The sequence below is a fragment of the Antennarius striatus genome, chromosome 2, assembly GCF_040054535.1.
Source record: "Antennarius striatus isolate MH-2024 chromosome 2, ASM4005453v1, whole genome shotgun sequence".
NCBI lineage: Eukaryota > Metazoa > Chordata > Actinopteri > Lophiiformes > Antennariidae > Antennarius > Antennarius striatus.
The window spans coordinates 6,382,991-6,402,778 of NC_090777.1; the positions used below are offsets into that span (position 1 = coordinate 6,382,991).

General features: G+C 42.5%; 1 protein-coding gene across 1 annotated transcript in view; it reads right to left on the bottom strand.

The window, feature by feature from the left end:
- The window catches only part of LOC137588946 (1-phosphatidylinositol 4,5-bisphosphate phosphodiesterase eta-2-like), a 105,765-nt gene that overhangs the window by 66,500 nt on the left and 19,477 nt on the right, over window positions 1-19,788 (bottom strand). Inside the window, exon 4 of the mRNA XM_068306307.1 lies at window positions 19,611-19,740. Within this exon, the coding sequence (XP_068162408.1) occupies window positions 19,611-19,740 (130 nt within the window). The remainder of the gene's footprint in view (window positions 1-19,610; window positions 19,741-19,788) is intronic.

Here is a 19,788-nt window from a genome sequence, read left to right on the forward strand (position 1 = left end):
TTTGCTACAGTAATTCATTTAGCGTCCCAATTGTTAGCACCATGTTCTCTGCTTGACAGCTGATGCACAGTAAGCCAAATGACAAAGAGAAACATGATAAACTCTTCCATTCATCAGATTCAGCGGCTGGTTTTACATAGATCTCAACAAGTTTAGATAGTGAGGTGAGACAAATGAAAGGCAATAATGTTTTCAGGCAGCAGTACTTATATCTTTGACATGACAGTGCTGAGTTGAGGCAAGGTTTCAGTGATATACAGTAGATTCATATCATTGTTAATTTTGATCAAAATTCTGATCAGCACTCTGACTGGTTGACTTTTGGACAGCTTTGTCATGCATGCACAGTGGAAATTAGGAATTCTGAAGCCAATTATTTTCTCTCACAAACAACATCAAAAGGAGTTATAAAAGGAGTTGAGATTCAATGAATGATTTCATTGGATACTTCTAAGAGAAAGTTGGAAGCAAACAAATCTGTCTGCAGATGCTTTGATTAATCCATCGATATGGCTGACTGTAGGAAAAAGTTTCTGCTTATATTGTTATTGATGCATATGGAATATATATTTTGTATTATGAAATTTGTGTATAACTATTTTGTTTGTCTGAAACTGCTTGCTATTGTTGTCTTGACCAGGGCACTCTTGAAAAAGAGGCTTAATCTCAATGAGCTTTTATTCTTGTTAAATAAAGGTTTTTACACACTGAAAACAGGACGCTCCATATAGCTGTGTCAAAGATCAATTCTGATGCAGAAGAATTGTCAGAAGAAACAGTCAGGACACATTGCAGCTTCAGGAGGACCACAAAATATGTGCAGCTGAAAAACAGATGTTTTATTTGACAGAAAATACCACTGTATAATGATTCATTCCCATTCATTATGCATTACCCATGCACTTTTTCTGTTAGCAGGTTTATGCTCTCTTGGTTAGGACAACAGTTATTATAGATGAATTAATTGGTTACAATTACAGCCTCCTCTTCCTACCAAGCTTTCTGTGACATGTATTTGTACAAATCTCTAATATAAACCACTGAATAAAAGCCTCTGATGCTATTAACAAAGCATGAATAAATGGAGGACAAGGGATATGTGGTAGCATACCAGTGAGTTTATGTGAACAAAGCATGACAGTGCTATTGATGCCTTCCACACCCCTTTCACACTCCAGCTGTTCCAGCCAACACACTTGCTGTGACTCAAGTGTACCAATAACAAACTGGATCTCTGTTCTGACAGCACACATCGGAAATGCATTCCAGCCACATTGTGGAAAAATAGGCAGACAAAACACCAAGGCTGGCAACACCTTTCCTGATTTACTTTGATATTTCAGATGAAAATCAGCGTGAACCACACTTTTTTTTTCTTTAATTGGGAGTCTTGCTTGTTGATAAAAAAACAAAAACAAAACTGCAGCATTGTTATCAAAATATAAAAACTAAGATGGCTGTGTGGTCCAGGAGTGTGTGACTACAATTCAAGTATGAATGTAAAGGAACTGTACTTATACTGTAGTATAACTCCTATTTATTACACCCTGCTGTGATCCTGTGAACAGTGAGTCCTCTGTGCATGCCGATGTTAGTCACGGTGATTTCATTTTATTCACAATGTCCACGCTTCCTACAGGAAAGAGGAACAACCCCATTGTTATGCTAAAAATGATATGATACAGTTTCCTGATGTTAAACTCAGATAAACTGAATTCATGATGATGGGATTTGAACAACTCTGAAACTCATTATTATAAGAATTAATTACGCTGGACAGCATTACTTTGACCTCGAGCAGGTACGTAACAAATCATAGTTAACTCTGATCAGAACCCGTCTTTTAGCTCCCATGTAAAACAAACTTGAACTGTTTTTTCACCTTCACATTCCAAATTCAAACACACCCTGCCCAAAATAAAAACCACAAAAAAAACTCTTTCAAACTTTAGTTATGTTAAGGTACTTGCTTGGTCTCACCCTTATTTTATACACAGTATAACTATGTCTTAAAGTTTATCCATTGTGAAACAAGAAAGCCAATAAATGGGAAGTTACTTCATTTAAGTATGTGATGTTTTGTTCCCATAGACTCAATAGTATGCTACCACATATCTCTTGTCTTCCATTTATTCAAGCTTTGTTAATTAAGTAATAAACAGGAGTCAAAAAATCTAAGGGAGAACTTAAAGCTAGGTGAACACATACGTAGATAGCTCTGTGTTAGTCTGTTCCAGATAGGCACACCTAGGACTTGTAAACCAAAACTCAGTAAAGCAAAAATACATATCTCTGAAGTAGCGGTGGGCAACATGGCCCTAAAATAATATCACAATATCTCAGGGAATTTAAGCAATAAAAATATGCTAAATATTTTTGATATGATGAAATTTAAAATAAATTTTACACAATAAGTAGCCACAAGAGGACACAAGCCAGTGTCTTATTGTGCCGGTCCCAAGCCCGGATAAATACAGAGGGTTGCGTCAGGAAGGGCATCCGGCGTAAAACTTTTGCCAAATCAAAGATGCGAATCAAACCCATGACTTCCATACCGGATCGGTCGAGGCCCGGGTTAACAACGACCGCCATCGGCGCTGTTGACCTACAGGACGCCAGTGGAAATTGGACTTCTGTTGGTCGAAGAAAGAGATGAGGAAAGTGTGCTCGTATGAAGAGAGAAAAGGAACGCCAAGAGTATAGGACTGAGAGTAGGGTTCAAGTTGTTCTATCATGGTGTAGATGGGAAGATAAATGGAGTAGGCGTTATCTTGAAGGAGGAGTTTGTTAGGAATGTCCTGGAGGTAAAAAGAGTGTTGGATAGAGTGATGAGTCTGAAGCTAGAAATAGAAGGTGTGATGCTCAATGTTGTTAGTGGGTATGCTCCACAGGTAGAATGTGAGCTGGAGGAGAAGGAGAAATTCAGGCTGGACTGTGATGAAGTGATGCAGAGCATACCTAGAAGTGAGAGAGTAGTCATTGGTGCAGACTTCAATGGACATGTTGGTGCAGGAAACAGGGGTGATGAGGAGGTGATGGGGAGGTTTGGTATCCAGGAGAGGAACACGGAAGGACAGATGATAGTTGACTTTGCAAAAAGGATGGAAATGGCTATAGTGAATACTTTCTTCCAGAAGAGGCAGGAACATAGGGTGACCTATAAGATTGGTGGTAGGAGCACACAGGTAGACTACATCTTGCGTAGACGGTGTAATCTGAAGGAGATCAGTGACAGCAAAGTAGTGGTAGGCGAGAGTGTAGCCAAACAGCATAGGATGGTTGTGTGCAGGATGACTCTGATGGTGAGGAAGATGAAGAGGGCAAAGGCAGAGCAGAAGACGATATGGTGGAAGCTAAAAAAGGAGGAGTGTTGCATGACTTTTAGGAGGGAGTTAAGACAGGCTCTGGGAGACCAGGAGATATTTCCAGATGACTGGAAAACCACAGCTAATGTGATCAGGGAGACAAAAACAAACTAAATTTAACAACCAAAACGACACGTCCACACAGTTCATCTTCCCCCAGAATGAGGGGATAAATTAGCTCCATAAAATGCTTCTTTATAAAAGAAATTAGATTTATAACTGTACATCTCATCCATACAGCATAAAGACAGAGCGCTGGAAGAAGGGAAAATATCTTGGTGTGTCATCTGGAAAGAAAGTAGATAAGGAGACTTGGTGGTGGAATGAGGAGGTACAGGAGTGTATACAAAGAAAGAGGTTAGCTAAGAAGTGGGACACAGAGGACTGAGGAGAGTAGACAGGAGTACTGGGAGATGCAGCGTAAGGTGAAGGTAGAGGTAGCAAAGGCCAAACAAGAAGCTTATGATGACTTGTATGCTAGGTTGGGCAGTAAGGAAGGAGAGACTGATCTACACCAGTTGGCAAGACAGAGACAGAGATAGGAAGGACGTGCAGCAGGTTAGGGTGATTAAGGACAGAGATGGAAGTATATTGACAGGTGCCAGTAGTGTGATGGGAAGATGGAAAGAGTACTTGAAGAGTTGATGAACGTGGACAATGAGAGAGAACAAAGACTAGAAGAGGTGACTGTTGTGGACCAGGATGTAGCAAAGATTAGTCAGGATGAAGTGAGAAGGGCACTGAAGAGGATGAAGAGTGGAAAGGCCGTCGGTCCTGATGATACAGGTAGTCGTCGACTTACGACCGCGATTGGGAACGACGGACCGGTCGTAACTCGACTTGGTCGTACATCGACTCTTAAGTAAAAATTAAATCCAGCAGCGCTGGTTCTTGGCTGGGGGTCGTCCGGATCGTCAGCTGGGGCAGCGTGTGGGTTGGTGGGAGCGGGAGACGATCTTTTCATAATCATTGTGAGCTTTGTCTGAATTGTTCGTTTCTTTTTCTCCTCATAAATTTCACGATATGGACGGAAAGCGTCGTTTGCCATCCGTTCAATCCTTGCAAATGTTTCTATGTTCTATGTCCATTTCTTCAAAGTGTGCACGGAGTTTATTTAACAGGGAAAAGCCTTCTGACAAGCCTTTGGTGGTGAACATTTTTTCTGTTTCCTCGTCTTCTTTCTCTGCTTCTCTTCTCTCTTCTTCTTCCACTCTTCTTCCAGCGCGATCAGTTCTTCATACAGCGCGATCTTTCGTAAGTTCTCCAAGGAAAGGTTTTTTGCCAGTTTCACTATTTTCTCCCGAATCTGATCAAGTTCTTCGTCACTTTCAAATCCAGCAGAAGAGTTCACGTAACGCTTGACAGTTTTCCCATACGCCATTCATAAATGTCTCCATCACAGCCTCCTAAGCAGCCCAGCCCATCAGTAGTGGGCTGGGCTATTGATCTCACAGTGTGACTGAACAGCGTGTGTGCACCGTGGTGACTGAAGAGAGCGTGGGAGCGTCAGAGCGTGAGTACTGTGGCTGGAGGGAATGCCCGCGTTACCCGGACATTGTGGTCGTAAAGTCGAACGGTCGTAAGTTGCATAGGTCGTAAGTCGACGACTACCTGAATACCTGTAGAGGTTTGGAAGTCTCTACAAGAGGTGGTCGTAGAGTTTCTGACTGGGTTGTTCAACAGGATCTTAGATAGTGAGAAGATGCCTGAGGAATGGAGGATAACTGTGCTGGTGACCATTTTTAAGAATAAGGGAAATGTGCAGAATTGTGGCAACTACAGAGGGATAAAGCTGATGAGCCATACAATGAAGTTCTGGGAAAGAGTAGTGGAAGGTAGACTAAGGGCACAAGTGAGCATTTGTGAGCAGCAGTATGGTTTCATGCCAAAAAAAGAGTACAACAGATGCAGTATTTGCTTTGAGGATGTTGATAGAGAAGCACAGAGCTGCATTGTGTTTTTGTAGATCTGGAGAAAGCTGATGACAGGGTGCCCAGAGAGGAACTGTGGTATTGTATGAGGAAGTCTAGAGTGGCAGAGAAGTATGTTAGAGCAGTGCAGGACATGTATGAGGACTGTAAGACAGTGGTGAGGTGTTCTGTAGGTGTCACAGAGGAGTTCAAGGTGGAGGTGGGACTGCATCAGGGATCAGCTCTGAGCCCCTTCTTGTTCGCTATGGTGATCCACAGGCTGACAGACGAGGTTAGACAGGAATCTCCATGGACTATGATGTTTGCAGATGACATTGTGATCTGCAGTGAGAGCAGGAAACAGGTGGAGGAGAAACTAGAGAGGTGGAGGTTTGTCCAGCAAAGGAGAGGAATGAAGGTTAGCCGCATTAAGACAGAATACATGTGTGTGAATGAGAGGGACCCAAGTGAAAGAGTGAGGTTACAGGGAGAAGAGATCAAGAAGGTAGGGATTTTAAGTACCTAGGGTCAACAGTCCAGCGCAATGGAGAGTTTGGAAAAGAGGTGAAGAAGTGTGTACAGGCAGGATGGAACGGGTGGAGGAAAGTGTCAGGTGTGATGTGTGATAGAAGAGTTTCAGCTAAAATGAAAGGAAAGGTGTACAAAACTGTGGTGAGACAGGCAATCTTGTTTGGTCTAGAGACAGTGTCACTGAGGAAAAGACAGGAGACAGAGCTGGAGGTAGCAGAGATGAAGATGCTGAGGTTCTCTTTGGGAGTGACCAGGAAGGATAGGATCAGGAATGAGTACATCAGAGCACATGTTAGAGGTTTTGGAGATACATTCAGAGACGCCAGACTGAGATGGTTTGGTTTGATGTCAAGAGGAGAGATAGTGAATATATTGGTAGGAGGATGCTGAGTTTTGAACTGCCAGGCAGGAGGCCTAGAGGAAGACCAAAGAGAAGGTTTATGGGTATGATGAGGGAGGATATGAAGGTAGTTGGTGTGAGAGAAGAGGAGGCAAAGGACAGGGTTAGATGGAGGCAATTGATTCGCTGTGGTGACCCCTGAAAAGCCGAAAAGAAGAATAAGTGTTATAAATTGTACCGCGTCAATTGCTCACTGCAGTAAAATAAAACAAAAACATGTTTTCTTTTGTTTTCACATAAGTACATCAAGTACATGGCAACGTTGTTTGAAACCTGCTGGTTTTGTTTTGTGCTGTAGCTAACAATAGCTGCCAAGCACTCGTCTCGAACTTTTACATACACCTTGTACCGGGTCAGGTGCTTCTGTCTTAGGTGATAAAATAAAATTAATGTATTTCACCTTTTTGTTACTAAATGTTTTCATATACCTTGGTTAGTTATGTACCTATTCTTTTGTACCCAAGCGTCTTCAAGACCCCTCTGTTTTTGAGTATCAACTCTTCTGCTGAACTTCTATCAACTATGCTTGCTCTTCACATTGGTGTTTAAGTTTTGTGTCATCGTTAGATTTGCACTTGGAGTGCTGTGCAAGCATACATGAAGTGCATTAAGTCACTGACAAAAAGTCAGCACACATTGATATGTAACTTTTATGCCTTTTCAATAATTGTACCAGTATTACAGTGAATGATATGGTATGATCCACTCCTACTGTAACTGTGTTTACTCCCTAGACCTAAAAGTGTTAATGATCAACAAGACACGGTATTCTCTCTCAGATGTACAGTGATCTAGATAAAATCCTGAGACAATTTAGAACCTTACGTAGAGTAAGCATTTTATGCTCTCTGTTCATTCAACCTTATGATTCACTGAACTGACACTTTTGTCTTTTGTCTTTTCTGGAATCAACAAATACTAATATGTAAAGTGTGATGAGATAGTCGAATGGGTTTTGGTTTGGCCAAACAGTTACTTAAAGGTTAGACTACTCCCTACTGTCGTGGTACACCAATATATCCTTAAAAATGAGTAATATGGCTAGTGTACTGACAAAAACTAGGAAAATATATTTTAGTTTTCCTGCTCTAGCCTTTTTGCAGTGGGTCCCTGTAAAATCCAGAAGTGAATTTAAAATATAACACTTTCACTAATGCCTACAAAGCCCCTTTCTAGTTAGGCACAATCATATCGTAAAAAAACAACAAAAAACAAAGGTATCCCATTACCCTACTGGAGCACTGAGTTCTCAAAACACTAGGTTACTCGTGGTTCTTTGAATCAGAGCCTTCAACTGCCAAGCTCCTCTTCTGTGGAATGATTTCCTAAGCCTGGGAGGCAGACTTATAAGCTTTATATAAGAGCAAACTTAAAAACTTTCACCTCGAGTTGGCCTTGCTTTTGGCCCAGCCCTTATTCATTCCACTCAATGTTGACAGTGTCCTAGGACTAGGCCCCTTCTTTCATATCTCTTTCTTAACCCTTACTTGTTACTGGAGTATTTAAAGTTCCCTGTGATGTCTTTTCACAGCGTTTTGCATTGCGGTCCTTGTGGACACACACTCCTGCTGTTGTCATGGTCATTGATCATGGTTGGTCCCAGATGTTCCCATCAACAGGGAGCCCCAAACTTCCCTTTCCCCAGCCACATCCACCAGCTATGACTGGGGGATCCCAAGACGTTCCCAGGCCAGTGTTGAGATATAATCCCTCCACCTGGTCCTGGGTCTGCCTGCCCCAAGGAGTCCTCCCAGATGGGAGTGCCAGAAACGCCTGCCCAGGGTGGCACCCCGGAGGTATCGGCACCAGATGCCCAAACCACCTCAACTGACTCCTTTCCACGCGAAGGAGCAGCGGCTCTACTCTGAGCCCCTCGCAATCTTGTTCTTTCGGCCATGACCCATCGCTCCTGACCAAAGGTGAGGGTAGGAACGCAGACTGAATGGTAGATGGAGAGCTTTGCCTCTCGGCTTAGCTCCCTCTTTGTGACAACAGTATGGTAAAGCGACTGCAATACCGCCCTGCTGCCCCAATTCTCCGTCCAATCTCACGCTCCATTGTTCCCTCACTCGTGAACAGCACCCCAAGATATTTAAACTCCTTCACTTGTGGAAAGACCTCATTCCCCATTCGGCGAAGGCAGTCCACCGGCTTCCTGCTAAGGACCATGGCCTCAGATTTGGAGGTGCTAATCCTCATCCCCATATATATACAGGTAAAAGCCAGTAAATTAGAATATTTTGAAAAACTTGATTTATTTCAGTAATTGCAGTCAAAAGGTGTAACTTGTACATTATATGTATTCATTGCACACAGACTGATGCATTCAAATGTGTATTTCATTTAATTGTGATGATTTGAAGTGGCAACAAATGAAAATCCAAAATTCCGTGTGCCACAAAATTAGAATATCACTTAAGGCTAATACAAAAAAGGGATTTCTAGAAATGTTGGCCAACTGAAAAGTATGAAAATGAAAAATATGAGCATGTACAATACTCAATACTTGGTTGGAGCTCCTTTTGCCTCAATTACTGCATTAATGCGGCGTGGCATGGAGTCGATGAGTTTCTGGCACTGCTCAGGTGTTATGAGAGCCCAGGTTGCTCTGATAGTGGCCTTCAACTCTTCTGCGTTTTTGGGTCTGGCATTCTGCATCTTCCTTTTCACAATACCCCACAGATTTTCTATGGGGCTAAAGTCAGGGGAGTTGGCTGGCCAATTTAGAACAGAAATACCATGGTCCGTAAACCAGGCACGGGTAGATTTTGCACTGTGTGCAGGCGCCAAGTCTTGTTGGAACTTGAAATCTCCATCTCCATAGAGCAGGTCAGCAGCAGGAAGCATGAAGTGCTCCAAAACTTGCTGGTAGACTACTGCGTTGACCCTGGATCTCAGGAAACAGAGTGGACCGACACCAGCAGATGACATGGCACCCCAAACCATCACTGATGGTGGGAACTTTACACTAGACTTCAGGCAACGTGGATCCTGTGCCTCTCCTGTCCTCCTCCAGACTCTGGGACCTCGATTTCCGAAGGAAATGCAAAATTTGCTTTCGTCAGAAAACATGACTTTGGACCACTCAGCAGCAGTCCAGCTCTTTTTTTCCTTAGCCCAGGTGAGACGCTTTTCGCGCTGTTTCTTGGTCAACAGTGGCTTGACACGAGGTATGTGGCAGTTGAAACCCATGTCTTTCAAGCGTCTCTTGGTGGTGGATCTTGAAGCACTGACTCCAGCAGCTGTCCACTCCTTGTGAATCTCCCCCACGTTTTTGAATGGGGTTTTTTTCACAATCCTGACCAGGGCGCGGCGATCCCTATCGCTTGTACACTTTTTCTTACCACAGTTTTTCCTTCCCTTTGCCTCTCCATTAATGTGTTTGGACAGAGCTCTGAGAACAGCCAGCCTCTTCAGCAATAACCTTTTGTGTCCTTCCCTCCTTGTGCAATGTGTCGATGGTCGCCTTTTGGACAGCTGTCAAATCTGAAGTCTTCCCCATGTTTGTGTAGGCTTCAGAACTGGACTGAGAGACCATTTAAAGCCCTTTACAGGTGTTTTGAGTTAATCAGCTGATTAGTTTGTGCCACCATGTGTCTTCAAAATTTAACCCTTACACAATATTCTACTTTTGTGACACACGTAATTTTGGATTTTCATTTGTTGCCACTTCAAATCATCACAATTAAATGAAATACACATTTGAATGCATCAGTCTGTGTGCAATGAATACATATAATGTACAAGTTACACCTTTTGACAAGTTTTTCAAAATATTCTAACTTACTGGCTTTTACCTGTATATATATATTTTTTTTTTTTCCCATTACATCTGCCCTACTTTCATCTATTTCTATCCATTGCCATGGTGGAGCAATTCATGACCAGTTTTTTAAAATCATCTCGTCATTAGACTGTATATTTACCTGCCAGAAATAAAACAGATGGATATAGTAAAACATTAACTGCAATCTCAAATAACCCAAAAAATTTCCAAATTAGCAGATTCTGAAATGTTTACCTTACCCATTTTATTGAATCACAGCTAAAACTTATATTATATTATATTATATTATATTATATTAGCCCTTCATGTGTTTTTACAGACACACAAACACATGTATATACACACACACACACACACAGCTGTGTCACTAAGTGTATATAAGTGTATATGTGTGAATATATACACACACACAGCGTGTCTTCCCTGAGGTGTCCTCCTGGTATGAGATTTTAATTTATTTTAAATTTAATTTAATCCAGTTATAATCCCCGAAGGGAAATTAAGAACGCACACTGTAGTATTTGTTAGTCAATCAAATCAAATCACATGCATGCATATTAGTGTGTACAGGCCCCTGTAATACACACACCACACACAAGGGGCCTGTAGGCATGCAAGGGAGGTAGAGTGGCAGGCAGCTCCTTCTTGGTGCGCCTCAAATGAGCAATTTGTCAAGAGGACGGTACCTTGCTCAAGGGTGCCTCGGCAGTGCTCCGGAGGTGAGCTGACACCTCCCACTGTCAGCTCACCTCCGGGTATTTTTTGGGCGGGAGGGGGACCCGAACCGCCAATCTTGAATCATGGGACAACCCGCTCTACCGCGAGCTCTACCACTGAGCCATGACCAGAACATCCTCCCCAGGGAGGCGTCCAGGAGGCATCCTGAACAGATGCCCGAGCCACCTCAGCTGGAGGAGCAGGGGATCTACTACGAGCTCCTCTGTGGTGACTGAGCTCCTCACCCTATCTCTAAGGTTGCACCCAGCCACTCTATGGAGGAAACTCAGTTCAGCCGCTTGTATCTAGGATCTTGTCCTTTTGGTCATTACCAAAAGCTCATGACCATAGGTGAGAGTAGGAACATAGATTTATCAGCAAATCGAGAGCTTTGTCTTGCAACTCAGCTCCTTCTTTACCACGACAGACCTATACAGGGACCGTATCACTTTGGAAGCTGCACCGACATGTCTGTCAATCTCACTTTCCATCCTTTCCTTACTCGTGGACACCAAGATAATTAAACTCCTCCACTTCAGGCAAAGACCTGAAGAGGTCACACCACCCTTTTCCCATCAAGAACCATGGCCTCAGATTTAGAAGTACTGATTATCATCCCACTCACGTCAAACTCAGCCGCAAACCTGAACCAGTGCACACTGAACGTCCAGCGTTGATGTAACCAACAGGACAATGTCATCCGCAAAAAGCAGAGATAAAATATTTTGGTTCCCAAACTGGACTCCCTCTGGATCCAGGCTTTCCCAAAAATTCTGTCCATGAAGATTATGAACAGAACCGGTGATAGAGCCCTGCCTGAGTCCAACATGCACCTGGAACAGGTCTGACTTACTGCCGGCAATGTGAACCAAGCTCTGGTTCTGTCCGGACCCGTGACCACTCCATGATAAATTCACAAGTAGATTTTCTTGGCGCATTTTTTCTGACGGTCGTGGCTACACACGGCGCGCGCTGCTCCTCCAGTTAATACAGTAATAGCTCCAGTCAGTTCAGCCAATCAGATCGTTTACCTGCTCTGTCAGCGCACCTAGAAGTGAGACAGCTCGCTGCTGCTGTGAGTTTACCGCTACAGGAGCACAGAGACAGGGAGACAGCATAGCTCCAAACGAAGGGAAGTTAATGAGGAAACTGCTGGTTAACAATGAGTGGATGGAGAAATTTATGTTTATTTCTCCAACAGGCAGTTCAAAACCATTTTACCTCGTATAGTCTGAACACGGCGCACTAATTAATATATTAATAACTTGAAGCACCACTACGAAACAAAGCACAGAGCTTTTGCGCAGAATTATATCTTGAAGTCCGAGCCGAGGGCAAAATAACGGGGACAAATGGAAATGAATGTTCACTAAAGTCATGGTGGATTTTGGGGCAACATAAAACATCTTTTAGTGATGGGACAGTTGTGAACAAGTGCTTAAAAGATGTTGTTGGGACATTGTTTGTGGGAAAACAGAAAGATGAGATGTGTGGAAAAACTCCCAATGTCAGCTTCAACAGCAACTACAAAATCAGAAATATTAACAGCTTGATGCAGCTATTCAGAGAGCACCATGCATATCTTTGGCCATTGAGTTGTAGCTTTTGTGTGTGTCAGGTTCCTTCACAAAGATAAGGAGCTCTTTGCTGAGTGTAACACCACTATGAAACACACACAACAGGAGAGGACATACATGCAGCAATAAAAGAGATACTGACAAATTCCAGTGGTCTCTTTCACCACACATGACAGAAACCACCACCCTCTCTTTCCCCACCACCTTGTCATGGTGGGAAAAGAGAGGGGGGATGTGCACACCTTGTGTATAAATTTACTTGTGTCCAAGTAAATTACTGGCAGGCCACATGCCCCTTTCTCTCATGAAGAAAGTTCTGTTTGCATTTTTCCCCTGAAAGAGCCAGTTTTTATTCATGCTTTCTGAATATGTTAATGTTTTTTTAATTGAAGTGTAGGCCTTCTTTAGGCTGGGATGTCTTTAATTTACGAGAAAAATGATTATTCAGCTCTTTTTGCACTTTTCTGTGTTCTTCAATATAACAAAGGCTTGAAAGTAATTTGCCTGGGTCTACTTTTATTTATAGTGAGGTAAAAGAGCTAGCTGTGCACTCAGTTAAACATATCCTGCATTGAAAATTGATAATAAATGATAATGTGGATACAGAGACTGGCAATAAGACACAAACTGGACTTGGGTTCGTACCTTTAACTAAGAGAAATTTTTTATAACCGGACCTCCGTGACTTTTAATTGAATACCCTTGCCCTAGACCATCACTGACCCATCACCAAACCAGTCATGCTGAATGATGTTGCAGGCAGCATAGCATTCCCCACGGCATCTCCAGACCCATTTGAGTTTGTTGCATGTGCTCAGGTTGAACCTGCTCCATTCAGTGAAGAGCACAGGGCACCAGTGGCATAGCTGCCAATTCTGGTGATCTATGGCAAATGCCAATCGAGCTCTACATTTTTAGGCAGTCGGCACAAGGCCCACTACAGGACATTGGCACCTCGGGCCACCCTCATGGAGCCTGTTTCTGATTGTTTGGTCAGAAACATTCACACCAGTGGCCCGTTGGAGGTCATTTTGTAGGGCTCTTGCAATTTTCATCCTGTTCCTCCTTGCACAAAGGAGCAGATACAGATCCTGCTGAGGGCTTAAAGACCTTCTACTGCCCTGTCCAGCTCTCCTGGAGTAACTACCGGTCTCCTGGAATCTCCTCCATTCTCTTGAGACTCTGCTGGGAGACACAGCAAACCTTCTAAGAAAGGTAAGTATTAATGTGCCACCCTGGGGTGTTGGACTACCTCTGTAGCCCCCAGGTACCGCATCTTGATATCAACATATAGGTAGATTTTGATCTAAGCCAAATGAAAAACTACAGCAGTAGAAATTCAGTCAGTAAAGAATCAGCCAAAATAGGAGGGGAAAAAAGTATCAGTGGCCTCAACCTGGAAAAACATTCCTATTTTGTGGGCCGTCTCATTGTTGCCCCTCTGATGGACTTGTTGATTTCATTAACAAAGCTGCTGAAACTGATAAACAACCCACCCACCCTCGCTACTTAAAGGGACAGTAAACTCATTTTTAAGAGACATCTATGTTTATCATTATGAAAAATAGAAGAAAAAATTTGGGGGGGATATCTATCATCATCCCTTTGGGATAATGGTAGACATCACACTTTAACTCCACCCACTACCTGCCAACCAATCATGGCGCATCTGCCAGAAGGAATAACATGAACAATATGGCATAAGGCATAGGGCAGCGAGGCTTTTTGTTGCAGTTACACCTTAAAATCTGCGCGGCAGCAGTTTCCGCATCCAGTGGTCATATGGGGGCCATTAGTCATTGGCGACACACTTTGCTTCATCAGTCTGGGCAGCCATTGGAACACAGTGCGATCACCAAAGCGAAAAACCCAGATAAAGACATGTTTACCTGTGAGGTGAACGGTTGTGCCAACACAACAGGACATAAACACAAAGACAAGGACCTATCCTTCTTCAGAACACCTTCTGGGAAGCAAGGAAGGAAATGGAGAGCAAGGACAAACAGGGTCAAAATGACCAAAGATTCGAGGATCTGCCATGAGCACCCTGATGATTTTCAAAGAGATATGAAGGTAAGATCAATTTCGGACAACCCATTGTATTTATTCAGAATTCCCAAGGTTTAGTGGATAATTAATTAATGTCTGGAGCTCCTCAAAATATTGTATAAAGGTTTTTATGACCAGATTATCATACGATAATGGCACTTGCGAAAAGTAAACAATATCAAAAGTGATAGGTCATTTTACTGAGAAGATCTGTAAAACTGAAATAAAACATACAAAAACAGCAAATCAGGCCCTGATCCTTATACATTCGTAAATACAAGACATATTAATATAAACTAGAGTTATTATTTCCACACGGTCCAACACTAATGAATGGCGGCTAGCTCAATGCTAACATAATATGGAAAATCCCATTGATGGGCTAGCGCGTTAGCATCAGTAGCGCGATTAACTTTTCCATACACACAGTAAACCCAAATGGGACATTATAACTGGTTAGATATATCCGTCAGAATCTGATTCAGATGAAGCCTCCTGGGATGAGTCGCTAGATGCCCAAACTCTCATCCTTCACACACATTGGGTGATAATTATAGGGGATAATTACACCCCCAGGTGGGTTCACAGAGAACTCGTCCTCATTATCTGATGATAATGACATGATTTTGGGTGATATCCTGATAATAGTGAGAATGTCGGCTCGTTACGTTGTTGCTTGCTATATCGGCATTGATATGGATTCACCCCAATGTATACGATTGCGTCACTTCCTCTGTGATGGCGCGCTCCATAACTTACGATAAATTTCGTTTTCCAAAGTCCCCATTGCTCATAAAGTATAAGAATGCCACCAAGCCTTTTATTTTACTTATGTACTTCAAATACAGACCTGGTTCATTTTGTCTTTACTGTCCCTTTAACTAACCAGATCAATATCTCAAAAGTTTCACTGATAGGTTGCTACACTGATTAAAAAGTATTCCTTTAATTTTTTTGAGCAGTGTATATACATATATATCTCCCCACCTATATATTTGAATATGCTCACTTGAAAACCTCACACTGTCACGCTTTAACTCCACCCACTACCTGCCATGCAATCACAGCACATCTGCCAGAAGGAATCACGTGAACAATATGGCGTAAGGCATCAGGCAACGAGGCTTTTTGTTGCAGCTAGGCCTTTCATCCACACGACAACAAAGATATCTGGGACGAAAACACTGGTCAAAGTGAAGTTTTTTGTAAACACCGGGTATGTGTTGTCGTGTGGATGCTGTAACCGAAAAAAAATTTCTATCCAGGGGGCATCTCCATGAATCGAAACTGCTGTGACGTTTGTGTGGGTGACCCATGTCTACATGTACACACAGAATGGACAGAGTTAAAACCGGCTATTTTCTGATGGATAACTGCTCCACGTTAAAGACATGTTGACATGTTTATCAACATGCTTGACAGTTGGATATTTATTTGTCCGTTTCTTTATGAGTCATAACATTTATACAGTGGACAAAAATGTTGTTTTAAAATAAAAACGAATGATATGACCCAAGCATGATCACTGGCTATACCTCAACATTATGAAAGCACAATCATTGTCCATACCCAAACCCCAACCATCCTCTCACTGTACATGTTTACTGTATTTTCATTTTCGTCATGTCCAAATAATCATTTTCCATACTGTGAGAGTGGGTGTGTGTGCATGTGTATATATACCGTACATGTAATTTCCCTACGGGAATTATTAATAGATTTTTTTTTTTCAATACACACACACACACACACAGTGTACTGCCGTGCAATTTCCTCTGGGATTAATAAAGTATATCTATCACTAAAATATACATGTTTTGCATACTTCCTTATTTTGATGACATATTTATTCACAGGCTTTCAGCAAAATGCCACACACTTCAAACTCATGCCAACTGATATTTTAGCATCCAGTAAATAACATACTAAAGCAAATGAAACCTCATGAATCTTCGAACAGCAGTGAACCAATTGGGATGAAAAGCGTCAATGCTACATGGGGCTTCATCTGCCTATCACTAACAATACATGGACTTCCCAGTTAACATAATTTTACAGTGTCATAACTGTTCCAACAATTTTCATGTTTGTGATCAGAGAGTCCAAAGAGCATGAATGACGCAGAAAATGGCAACGATTTCTGAGTGAAACTAGCTGGCTAGCACGAGCAATCTGTCCAGCTATGGTTTCCGTTTGGAATGAGACAACCGATGTAGTATCCAAAACGGTCCTCAGGCATCTGACACAAACGGTCTTTTAGCAACTAGACGCTCCTCAACTTCTGTTTTAGGTACGTTCCAAACGGCCGAACGTAATGTGAAAATGAACATAAGTTGTTACTGTACGTTCCAGTAATGTTTGACCGTTCATACTGTATGTACATCCATAAATTATATTACCGTATCTTATAAAACACCACTTCTTTTGACTACCACTATCACTTACACTTTTGACCAACCATATTTGCTTAGGGTTACAAATACGCAAAACAATGTATATGTAAACACAGAGATCACAAATATGACGTCTTAACACAAGGGTGACATGCAATGAACTGGGAAGAGGCAAGGCACATTCAGTCTGTCGTTTGCACCATGTAAACAATGGACGCTGTGTCAAACGATCTTACGTTTGAATGTCTTGTACTACGGAGAGCACGCTAAACTCAAAAATGCACTCACAAAAATGTTTTTTACAAGATTATTTTACAGTCAGTTCAAACGTAAAATCGATAAAACGTAAATTGAATGAATGTAAGTAGAGGAGTGTCTGTACATACAGTGCTGTTCATGTAGTCAGCTCACAGAACAATCACTTCTCTAAAATTTCTTTTCTACATGCTCTTTTGACAGGTGCCTTTTCCTTTAACGTTAGTTCCTTTCCCAATCTCACTATTAGTTAGCCTTCACAAATACTGTGAAGGCTGTACTATCCAGCTGGATAGTACAATGGTTAAGTGGATTGACTTGAATGCAGGAGGTCGTGAGTTTGAGTTGCGGTCAGGACAAACACTATCCAGTCAACTTACTCAAATGCAGGAAGGGCGTGGCTTCCATTGCAGGTGAGCATGGTCTGTAATGTAGGAGGGTGTGGTTTCGAACCCCAGTCATGGCAAACACTATCCATTGAGGGTCCTGAGGCAACACCCTTCATGCTATACCTACCTCAGTTATGAGCAAACACAATAATGACAGAGTCATACTGGCTCGGACGTCGCCTGGGTCAACAAGGTCCGCGTCAGTTGCTAGGGAACCAGGGCAGTCTGATGAGAAATGGGTTACTGGAACAAGAAACACATGGACAAGGGCGGAGAATACGAAGTTGTTGGAATGCCACTATACGAGTAATCCCAGAGAGATAGTGTATATGGGTGGATGTGGGACCAATGGATGCTTCACAACCCACAGTCAAGGCTAACAAAGAAACAGCTGTTAGCAGTTTTTGGTTATGGATGTTCGAACACTGGGCTATCACAACTAGAGACTGATAAAATACTACAACAATGCTAGGCAAGGGGGAGACAGGACGCCAGGTCAGCAGGGAGATTTCACCACCCACCCACCCCCAATTCCAGATTGTGTACTAAGCCCCAAGAGACACAGACAGCTTCAATAAAAGAGCTGCTGAACTGAGAAGATTGTAACCCAACTGGAAACATGGAGCCTCATACAAATACTGAAGGTGAGTTGTAAAGTACCTTCAGAAGATCTGCTAGAAGATGTGAATGCTGCAATAAGAACCATCCTCACAGGGAACATAACTGAGGACAACAAGCTGATTCACCGTACAGTAATCCTCGAGATGCTGGGATATAAGATTGGTTGGTACAGGGCACAACAAGCAATACTCTCCATGGAAGAGACGGTTAGATGCGAAGATAAAGGCAACACAGAGAGAAGTCAGTCAGCTAGCTAATGCTGCAAAAAGGGAACATGGTGAATAAAGAGGTACCCAGGAAATACAACAAGCTCTCCATACCTGAAGCACTCGAAACATATATATACTACCTATAGAGGACCCGAGCTTGAGGATGACACACAGATACCACCCTACAAGAGTGTGTGTGTGTGTGTGTGTATATATATATATATATATATATATATATATATGCAATATATATACAGTATATATATATATACTGCTCACAAAATTAAAGGTGCACTTAAAAGAAACACATTAAATACATCAGATCTCAATGTGAAGTTGGATATCTACGTATACAAATAATGACAGGGCAATGTCTTAGGAACAAAAGGATACCAAGTCTTAATGGAAATAAAAGTTTTCAGCCTACAGAGGGCTCATTTGTGTAGACACCCTTAAAACAGAGTGAAATGAAGATGTGGCAGGCTAGTCCATTTTTTCAAAAACTTAATTTCTGCAACTCAAAATGCTTTTCAGTATCTTGTGTGGCCCCAACTAGCTTGTATGCATGCTTGACAATGTCGCAACATGCTCCTAACGAGACGACAGATAGTGTCTTGTGGCTTTTCCTCCCAGATCTGTGTGAGGGCATCCCTGAGCTGTTGTACAGTCTGAGGAGCAACCTGGCGATGCCTAATGGACTTAAACATAATGTCCCACAGATGTTCTATTGGGTTCAAGTCAGGGGATCATGAAGGCCATTCAATTGTTTCAACTCCTTCATCCTCCAGGTACTGCCTGCATACTCTTGCCACATGAGGCCGGGCATTGTTGTGCATTAGGAGGAAACCAGGACCTACTGCACCAGCGTAGGGTCTGACAATGGGTTCAAGGATGTCATCTTGATACCTTATGGCAGTCAGAGCACCACGTCCTAGGCAGTAGAGGTCTGTGCGTCGCTCCATGGATATGCCTCCCCAGACCATCACTGACCCACCATCAAACCGTTAAATTGAACAACGTTGCAGGCAGCATAATGTTCCCCTTGTCTTCTCCAGACTCTTTCACGTCTATCACAGGTGCTCAGGGCGAACCTGCTCTTGTCTGTGAAAAGTACAGGACGCCAGTGGCGGACTTGCCAACTTGACAACGAAGCACACACACACGCACTCCTACGGGCAATTTCGGACTTGCCAATTAACCTGAAGTGCATGTTTTTAGAGGTGGAAGGAAGCCGGAGAACCCGGAGAGAACCAACGCCGACACGGGGAGAACATGCATCTCTAAAAAAATCTTGGCAGCTGCAATTCAGCCAAGTTTTGCACATGATAACACCTGGCATTATTATGACATTACTGGCATTTTCAGGTTGTTTTTTATCTTGAATGTTTACAGTGAATGTTTTCATACCTTGAACATCTGTTTGACCTTCTGACGGGGCAAGTTGACATTGAGTTTATGCAGGAGCTGGAGGACCTCACCAATACTTAAACTCCCATCGCCATTCTTATCTGCCTCAGTGAAGGTCTGCTTCAACCACGTGACAAAGTGGGTTAAGTACAGTCAGCATAAATGTTCAAGACTAATT